Source organism: Amborella trichopoda, chromosome 4, assembly GCF_054954075.1.
Source record: "Amborella trichopoda isolate Santa Cruz 75 chromosome 4, AtrichopodaSantaCruz75HAP2 v2.0, whole genome shotgun sequence".
Classification (NCBI taxonomy): Eukaryota; Viridiplantae; Streptophyta; class Magnoliopsida; order Amborellales; family Amborellaceae; genus Amborella; species Amborella trichopoda.
Window position 1 is genome coordinate 31,444,065 of NC_142339.1, and position 9,841 is coordinate 31,453,905.

At 37.3% G+C, this 9,841-nt stretch overlaps 1 protein-coding gene and 1 long non-coding RNA gene across 2 annotated transcripts; both read left to right on the forward strand.

Annotated features, from left to right (window-relative positions):
- The first annotated feature begins 2,039 nt into the window (after nucleotides 1-2,039).
- LOC18421331 (uncharacterized) lies at nucleotides 2,040-4,632 on the forward strand. Its single transcript, XM_006826151.4, has one exon. The coding sequence runs from the start codon at nucleotides 3,037-3,039 to the stop codon at nucleotides 4,339-4,341; it is 1,305 nt and encodes a 434-aa protein (XP_006826214.1). The 5' UTR covers nucleotides 2,040-3,036; the 3' UTR covers nucleotides 4,342-4,632.
- A 1,228-nt stretch (nucleotides 4,633-5,860) lies between these two features.
- On the forward strand, nucleotides 5,861-8,659 carry LOC110008034 (uncharacterized). Its single transcript, XR_002282477.2, has 2 exons — nucleotides 5,861-6,415; nucleotides 8,252-8,659. It is a non-coding gene; the product is annotated as an uncharacterized LOC110008034 (long non-coding RNA).
- The last annotated feature ends 1,182 nt before the right edge of the window (nucleotides 8,660-9,841 follow it).

A 9,841-nucleotide genomic window follows, 5' to 3' on the forward strand; every position in this document is an offset into this window, starting at 1 on the left:
TCACAAAGATTTTCATTATTGAAAGCACATTTCTTGATACTATTTGAAGGTGTGCCTTACTTTAATTGTTTAGAGCCTCGGCTCTATACAAACCCCACCATTTTGTTATTAGAAAAAGTTTATATAAGGTTGCAACCATAAAATGTAGAATTATAGACGCACCTTAAAAATCTATCAGAAAAGGTCGTTTTAATATTGAAAAAACCTCTAATTGATCATCTCGACATCGAGATTTGTGAATATGAAAGAAAAAAGATTTTCAGTCCAAAAAATATTGCATCTTGCAATACATTATTCAGGCCGTCCATTTTCAAGATTTTCATATTTTTATAGATCTGTTTGATTTTAACTATTTTTGAAGTTTAAAATTTTAGAATTAAATATAAAAGTAAATTTTAAAATAATCCTAAAAAATTTTTTCACCAAAAATTTATATTATGATAAAATTTGGAGGCCTTAATTGGATTGTTTAAGGTATATCATCCAACTACAAATACTGTATCAATTGAGATCGAAATTTAAAAAACGCCCGTTGCACGTCACACTGGCAAGTGTGTATCAAAGTCATGTCATGGAGAGCATATGACCTCTCTCTCTCTCTCTCCAACCCCGCACATGTCCAATGACAACGTTTGAAACTCACAAAGTTTTTAATGTCAAGTATGGCCTTTTGCTTTTTACCCTTTCTTATTTCGAAATAACTCATTAAAGACCCTTAGAATGAGCAATATATTACCGTTGGGCATCCAATGGAAAAGCTCCCTAGGTTTTTACACATTCATATCCGAAGAACAAATATAACCGTTGATTGTTCGAAGGAGAAATTCAAAAGTAGGCAGTTTTATAATCACCCTTCATTGAAACTCTTATGGAAATACCAAAAACAAAATGATGAGGGGGTTGATGCCTAGTTGTTAACAGAGGACCAATCAAACCGACCCCACTCTAATTGCCTTTGCACAAAGAAAAGGGGAAAGCCTAAAGAAAAAGAAAATAAAGTTACACCCAATCATCCGCAAGTAGAGTTAAATATAATAAAAATCTTAAAAGGGAAAATAGGCTCAAGGCAGCTGTTTCCTCCAAATACTTCCCCTTGCCTGTTGGCTACAACCCATCTAGAAATTGCTAAAATAAAATCATGGAGAATGGATCCTTTTGGACTCCACTTGCAAAATGAGATTAAACATCCTAGTGAAGATGAAGGCATTGGAAAAACAAAAGAAAAAGTACCCATGGTTATTTTGGAATGTATAACAAATTGAGATCTAGCCAAGAGAATTCAATTTCATTTCCTGTAGGGTTCTCAGAATCTTTTAGCTTGAGCGGAATTGGGAATCTCAAATATCGAGATCCCACTCAAGATCATGTACATGATTGGCGAAATATAATTTAGATGGATACAACTATAAATCGAGTACTAGAAATAAAGAAAATATAAGAAAGTACACCACCACAACACATGATTTATGTGGCTCACCTCGTAGGGGATATCTATGGCATCGATAAGTATAAATCCACTATTACAATGAATATTACAATTTTGGGTTACAAGAGATAATACATATCTCTAAAAATCAATAAAAAACCCTCACTGATCTTCCCTTCTAAACCCACTCTCTCGATCGAGTAAAACCGTTGATCAACATTTTTCCCACTGCTATATGGCTATCAGCAAGAGTACCTTGAGAACAATCGAGAGATTTTCACTCTCTAGAAGTGGAAGCCTTGTTAACTCAAAACTCATAAGAATACCGCCTCTCTCTCGGAAGTCATGTCTCTCCCTTGGAGACCTATCTCCATCTTGGAGAGCCCTTCCCATAATCTCCAAAAGGGTGAACCTTCAAATGATAGTTATTATGTTTTCATTGACTCTTTTTTAATGGATATCACTTTCTTGTTTTTTTAAAAAAAATCATCTTTCTTTTTTTTACAATAATACCCTCAATTTTTTTAAAAAAATATATGAGTATTGTGATTTTGGCTATCACCAAACCCAACATTTCCCTCTAAATATCTCTTTAAAATGCATCCAATTCCTTTTTTTTCTTTTTTTTTCTATTTATTTTATGCCCCAATTTGGGCCTTTAAGGTTATCAGTTACAACAAAATTCTTGATGAAAATACTTGCCTTCTAGATGAAAATACTTGCCCACCGGATCATGAAGGTTTGCAGTAAGGGCATTCTCACATTGAGCCTTCAACATCTAAAGCCAATGGATTGCGGACTTTGAAAATCCAAAGTGGGGGAAGTAAGTACATGGGACAAAGCGGAATTTTGAAAGAATGATGAAAAATGGGGTAATGAGCGCAGGGTACAAATAAATTTTTTAAAAAAATTGACATAAAGGGAAATGAGCACAAATATTTCTTACACAAATGCAGTAAATTCTTGATTTTAACAATATTCTTTTCTAAACTAGACAACGCGCTTTTCACTCATATTCATTATGTTTTGTCCCCCCTCCAAAACTAACCCCGTCTCCGAGACGTTGAGAATACGAGGCCAAACAAATGGGCCCAGACCCAGATGCTTCCCAAAGTTAAAAAAGCCAAATACAAGGAGCCTGTAAAAAATGAGAGTGGAGCGGTGAGTAGTTGACATTTAAAAGAAAGGTAAGGGTTCGAAGCAGATCTGAGGTGGGTCAGGCGCCCGGACCCACCCTCCGGCCCAGTTACGATCGGCGCCGTCCCCGCTCACCTCCACTCTACTATAAATGCTTTCCCTCACTCTCTTCGCCTTCTCTCAGCGCACAAATTCCATCCCCCCTGCATCTCTTTCCTTTCTCTTCACACAAATAAATTCATCCTTTGGATCTCTATAACTTAGATGTCGCAGAAGCAGTGTTAGGATTCTGCCATGACGAGATTGAGTGATTGCCTGCCAATCTTCTTATCTCTCTTTCTCTCTCTAACAAATTCAACAAGAATTGCAGTCATCTTCTCATTCTCTCCTCTCTGATATATTCAGATACTCTCTCCTGTCACTCTAGAACTCGACGAAACCCTCAGAGAAGAGAGAGAGTCGTTAGGGTTCCAATGGTGGACGTGGAGCGAAGGATGACACCTCTCTCGCAGGCCCATGTCGCCGGCCTCAAACGCCTCTCCGCGCGCGCCAACAATCCCAACATCAACAGCGGCAATAACCACTACTCGGCGTCCCGCAATGGTGGCAGCGGCCTCTTGTCATTCTCTTCGCTCGCGTACAAAGCCCTCTCTCACCTCCGAAACTCGGGAGTTACCGTCCACAGGGGCCTTTCGGATGATGAATTCACTCGCATCGAGGCCGAGTTCGGCTTCACCTTCCCTCCTGACCTCAGGGGCATCCTGCGCGAGGGCCTCCCAGTCGGCCCTGGCTTCCCTGACTGGCGATCCGGCGGGGCCCATCAGCTGCGTATGGCCCTCAACCTACCCGTCGCGGGCATCTCCTACCAGGTCGCCCAAGGCAAGTTCTGGTCCAAATCATGGGGTTCTCGGCCCTCCGATCCCGAACAGGCGGTCAAAATCGCAAGGCTTGCCCTGAAAAAGGTCCCTCTACTTGTCCCCCTCTTTGGCCATTGTTACATTCCCTGTAACCCCTGTCTGGCAGGAAACCCTGTTCTCTTTGTCAACAAGAATCTCTCTTTTTTCTGTGGCCTTGACCTCGCCGACTTCTTCGATCGAGAATCCGGTTTCGCTACTGGCTTTTTATCGGGCACTGGCGGTCTTCCACCTAGTGATGGCGGCTTTCCAGCAAGTCTTTGGCGTCAAAAATCAGCGAGCTCACAGAGAGAGGAGGCATCCAGGAGAAGCCTGGATAGTCGTTGCAGGAGAAAATCATGGTGCGATGAGAAGGGTGTTGCCCCAAGGACCCCCAGGTGGATCGAGTTTTGGTCAGACCTTGTGGACAAGCGAAGGATTCCGGCAACAGAATCGCCGGAAAGTTTGTTTTCCTCATCCCAAGTTGACAAAGACCTCTCTAGGTCGCCGAGGAATCACCATTTGCTGACGGAAAATCGCCATTTGCCGGAGTGGGTTAAGGGCTATTTGGAGCAATTGTCAGCGGTTTTGAGAAGCGGTGGTTGGGAAGAAAGGGACATAGAGGAGGTAATGGCAGTTTCGTCATGTGCAATGGAAGAAGCGGAGGTGGTTTTGGTGGACGGCCAAGCGGTTTTGGAGGGGCTCCTTCTGAAAGCAGATGGGCTCTCTGACTCGTTGAGGAGAGCAGGGTGGAGCTCCCAAGAGGTCTCAGAGGCTTTAGGGTTCGATTTCAGACTCGCCAAGCCACGAAGGCCGCTCCCGAAGCTCCCTCCCGAGTTCATACAGCGGATCGGCAAACTCGCCGAGTCTGTTGCTCAGTGGTGAAGGAGAACCTGAAACTGGGCTCAGGAATTTGATCCATTGTTGGGGGTAATTTTGGGGTTTATAAGGTTTGGGGGTGGGTTTGAAATGTGTGATTCTGGTATGAACGGCTGGATGATTGTATTTTGGGCGATGTATGGTTGTGCGCTGACGGATCGATCGGGACAAGAAGGGAAAAGGAAATATATGATGATGGTTTATAGGAAAAACATATATGATTAAGGAATGAATAATGAGTATTTTATATAATGATATATGAAAATAGATAAATGAAAGGAAACGCATTGATAAAAAGAGATGGTTTTATTGTGGGGGTTGCTGTCGATTTGCTTCTTCTTCTTGTGTTTTGTGAAGGAGTGGCGCCGCCCACTTGCCTTCTTTTCTATCTTTCCTCACGTGCGATGATTTCGCTTCTTTTCGTCTTTTCACAACCAAACCCATTTCTCTATCGTTTTTTATACTTCCCTAATATATATTCGATCTCACTTAGATGGTCCCAATTACAATACCATGACTCTATACTGTTTTTTTTTTTTTTTCTACAAAACATTTTGATATCAAATTTTGGACGTTCACTCTTCTCTTAGACACGCAACTGCAAAATATATAAAAATATATTTGCCCCCAAATAAAATAACCAAAATACCCCCTCAAAGTTTTAGGGCATTCTGGTTATTTTATTTTATTTTATTGAAAATAGTTTTTGTAGTATTTTTTTAAGTGTATCTATTGAGATGATGGTGTGTACCAATTTTTATATACATATGATTTGCAGAGAAAAAATTAAAAATAAAATACTATAAGACGTCAAATCTGGATCAAATGATCAGTGGCTCACTTGATTTAAATTGAAAGGCAGGATACTGGATCAAATGATCAGTGGCTCACTTGATTTAAATTGAAAGGCAGGATAGGGGAAGTATGTAACATCTATACAATACGAGAAATATAGAAAGTATCCCCTCTACCCTTCTAAGAATACACTAGGGATTTCTCATTATAATTATTATTATTATTATTATTAGCAAGTATAATATGCTCTTTCTCACTAGATTCACTAGATGATTATTCTAAAAAAAAGAAAAAATTTGAGTTTTTTTAGATCTTACCATTTAAAAAGTGGATGGTCTCCATTCAATCTCTAGACATTAATTTTTCACATTCGCAAACGGTGCTATTTGAAAGATTACATCCAATTTTTGTTAAGGTTGATCTATGCATTTAAAAGATTGCATCCCCAAATTCTAAGTGGGTTAAATAAGCAGTATTTCTCCCACGGGAGTATATGATATTATCATTCTTTCCCTTCCCGCGTGGACTCCGTCCGTCCAACTTTGTCAAGTAGAAATTGTGCTTTCCACGTCCGCCAAATGGCAGGAGGGGAAGTGAGTGACGGTCATTCAGATCTTTCAACCCATGGATGTGGATGGAAATTATTTTTATGATTTTTTTTTGTTTTTAAACAAAAGGGTGAAGTGGTTGTCCCGAGGGTCCTTTCATATCAAGTGATAGGTCGGTCTTTTTCTTCGCTGGAAGGAAAAGAATGCAAGAGTTTTGTAACTGTTAATAAAATAAAAACTTTGGCTAAGTTTGATACCTGTGTAAAAGGTAAAAATCGATCACTTACGACCACAAGTTTCTCCTGTTTGATAGCAATATAACTCGAAAAAGTTGGAATACCTATTTTTCCACATTCATTTACAAAGTCGTTGCGCATAGAGAGAGGATGCAAAACAGTTTTTGCTAAATGAATAATCATGCGGGAAGCCCATGTGAACCCGTGAGATTCTCTACAAAAGCACTTTGCCCTCTGCAATCCTAACCCCGGAAGCCCTTTTTCAACCACTCTATGCAGTCCTCTGCAACCTTATAGAGAAGACGTGAAGAAGTCCTTTCTCTATAACAGCAATTTTGTGCTACCCTCTACAACCCTATAGGGAAGACGTGAACCCGTGAGGCCCTTTCTCTACAAAAATCAGTCTCATTGAGCTACCTTCTGCAAACCCTCTAGAGAAAAATACCATCAAAGACGAATACCTCACAAAAGAATACCCTCAGAGAGGAATACCCCAAATCAGTGAGCTTTTTATTGTTTTTATGTTAAATCTTCATTTGATTTAGCTCTATCAATTTTTTCGTTGTTGCGATTTTTTATAATAAGCCCCAAATCAATGAGTTGTTTTGTTTTCTTTTATTTTGGCTCATAAACCACAAATAGTGAGTTATCTTACTGATAAACCCCAAATTAGTGAGTTCACACACTAATAAACCCCAAATCAATAACTTTTTTTTGTTTTTTTTCCTTTGTTGCTATTTGTGCTGATAACCTCCAAATATTTGAGTAAACTCATTGATAAACCCCAAATCAGTGTTTTTAATTATTTTATTTATTGTTTTTATGATGTTAAACCCCAAATGACTGCAATAATGTATTTTTTTCCCCGACGAATTTATATGATAAACCCCAAATCAATGAGGTTTTTTTTGTTTTGCTTCTATTTTGGCTCACCCCCAAATCAGTGAGTTTTTAATTTTTTTTACTGTTTTTTATGATGTTAAACGTCAAATGATTGCAATAACGCAATTTTTCTTTTTGATGCTATTTTATATGTTAAATCCCAAATCAATGAGTTTTTTTTTTTTGCTGCTAATTTGGCTGATAAACCCCAAATCAGTGATTTTTTTTCATTGTCTACGAGTTCTTAGGAACTGCAATAGCTTTATTTTATGATTTTTATGTGTTGTAAATCTAGATTCATGATTAACTAATTATTTTGAGTTTGTATTGTTTGATGCACAAAATGCATGTCAACAATAAGAAATCTGTGGCAATATGGTTTCAATATTCTTCAATATTTATGTGCGATGGGGATGGACTTGATGACAATATTCTTCAATATTTATATAAATATTGGTATTTTTTTAATTTATTTACATTTTTGGTAATATGTTGGATGAATGGAAGGATCCTTATTTAATTACATTTTTTTTTTTCAATGTGATAGTTGTTTTATCCCAATTTCAATTCTTTTCAATATGATAGTTGTATCCTAGAAGTTGAATATATTTGAGACTTGAACATTGCCAATCGACTGACCATCACAAATGTTTACTTGTTTGGTTTGTGTCGATTGTTTTATTGGACAAGAGTATTATTGTTCTCTTTTTTAGCTATTTTGATCTGGTCAGAGCATTTGTATTTGTTGCTGTAGGTAATGTTTTATGAATTTATGCAGATAGAACGTATAATGTTATAGTTTTTTCTTTTCATTTACAACATATAAGGGGTAATTGGGATGATTTTTTAGTCCAGTCACTTGTAACTCATTAGGGTTCTCATCAAGTCCAAGTCAATTTTTGAGTTTCGAACCCTGATAGTTCAATTTCTTACTAGGACAATGCGAGGCTTCATGTTCAGCCCTATGTGACGTTATGAAAGATTGCCATCTTATGAAGATTAAGATGTTTATGTCTTGCTATTGTTTTCCCCCCCATACTCATTAGGCCTCTCATCAAGTCCAAGTCAAATTTTGAGTTTCGAACCATGTTAGATAGTTCAATTTCTTACTAGGACAATGAGAGGCTTCATGTTCAGCCATATATAAATTTATGACAGATTGCCGTCTTATGAAGCTTAAGATGTTTTTTCTTATTATTGTTTCTTTTCCCCTAATGAATTGGCTTACAGTTCAACATTTATTGATCAGATTGTTAATATTCGAAATATTGCAAGTAAAAAGTTGAAATGTCTTAAATTCTAGTTTGGTTAAACAAAACGTTTATTCATTTGTTTCAATTGCCCACTGGATGTTGTTTATGAAGTATGTCCCTATTTCCGTGGTATCTGTTATATTTTTTCATGCCATGATACAATTGTTGGTGTGGTTGCACAATTATATCCGAATGAGGCCAGCACAGAGCTCTAATCTAGAGAGAGCATTTCAATGCCAAGTTCTTAGCGAGGTGAGGAGAGATCTCGAGTTGCGTGATAGAGCTCAATCAGATGAAGACGAAGTAGAAGAAGATTAACTTGAGGATCTAAACTCTCAGAGTAGGTCTGCCCATAATGTTGGAGTACAATTGAAGGTGCAAATTATGGCAGAAATGTGGGGACAATATCGACAACGCTGAATCATTAGTGTATGCATACATGCATACACTGATTATCTTTTTGTTCAAGTGATTGCTTTCATGTTATTATTTCAAAAAATACAAACTTATCATTTTTGTAATATATTGGTGTAGCGGCAATATTGAATGGTTAGCTTTCAAACTTTTAAATATCTATTTGTCAAATAAATGATATATGTTTTCTTTCTCATTTTTTTGGCTTGAATAAATATTTAAAGAAAAAATGGGCAGAGGACTTTTATACATTGGATATATTTAAATTGCCTCATGCCCAAATGTCACTGATACTTGAGTTTTCAGGTAACATGTGGGTGTAGAGAGAGAGCATTAGATGAAGATGGACTTGATGACAATATTCTTCAATATTTATATAAATATTGATATTTTTTTAATCTATTTGCATTTTTGGTAATACGTTGGCTGAATAGAAGAGACCTTATTTAATTATAAAATTTGTTTTAAAAACTACATTGCGCATGTCATATCCATGAAATACACAATAAACAGTATCACATGCAGTTTCCAGCTTTCACATTCCTAAATAGGTGAAATTACTAGCACCACAATTGATCAAACAGGGTTTCTAGCTTTCACCTTATTATTTTTCACTTGCGATTTCAGAATCCAGGAAGTCAACAGTAGGGGTGATTCCCAAGACACTGCAATGAAAGTTTATCAAACACCACCTTTGAGTTTTCAACTTATCTAATTCTATCCGCAGCTATTTTGTCTCTGGAATAAGATTCTATCCTATTTGTTTTAAGGGAAAATGCCCTCCAATCATTTATCAAATCTTCAGTTTAAGCAAGGTAGTGTTCCCCGCGGCGGAACAAATATTAGACTTGCAAGTATTGAGTGGATTTGTGCGACTTTACCGAAGTTGGTTCTCTCTTGGTAAGCCGGTTTGTAGTCCGACAAACCTATAGGAGGATGGTGATGAAAATTGGACTATATAACCTAGGCAAGTGTATATTGAGTAAAATTTTTTTATCTTTTCTTTATTTTCACCAATCAGATTGCTTATCGATATGCAAATACATAATAAGAAACAACAAAAACACTAAAAATCCTAATGACTATCACTTATTGCAACTTTAGCAATACTTTTATTGCACAAATAAAATTGCATAAAGTTGATATTGGGATCATGAAACACATAATAGTTATGGGAATAAAAGATCAAAACAAAGCATAAAACGAAAATGCCAGAGATTATCTTAACTGGGCTTAGTATGCTTCACGCCGGGTTTTTTCCTCTAATGATACATGGATCAATGTTCTATATCAGATCTACCAAGTGTGGGAAAAGCTTAATGCTAAACCCTACAAAACTTGAAACCATATGGAACTACTATGGGCTAAGTACTAGGGC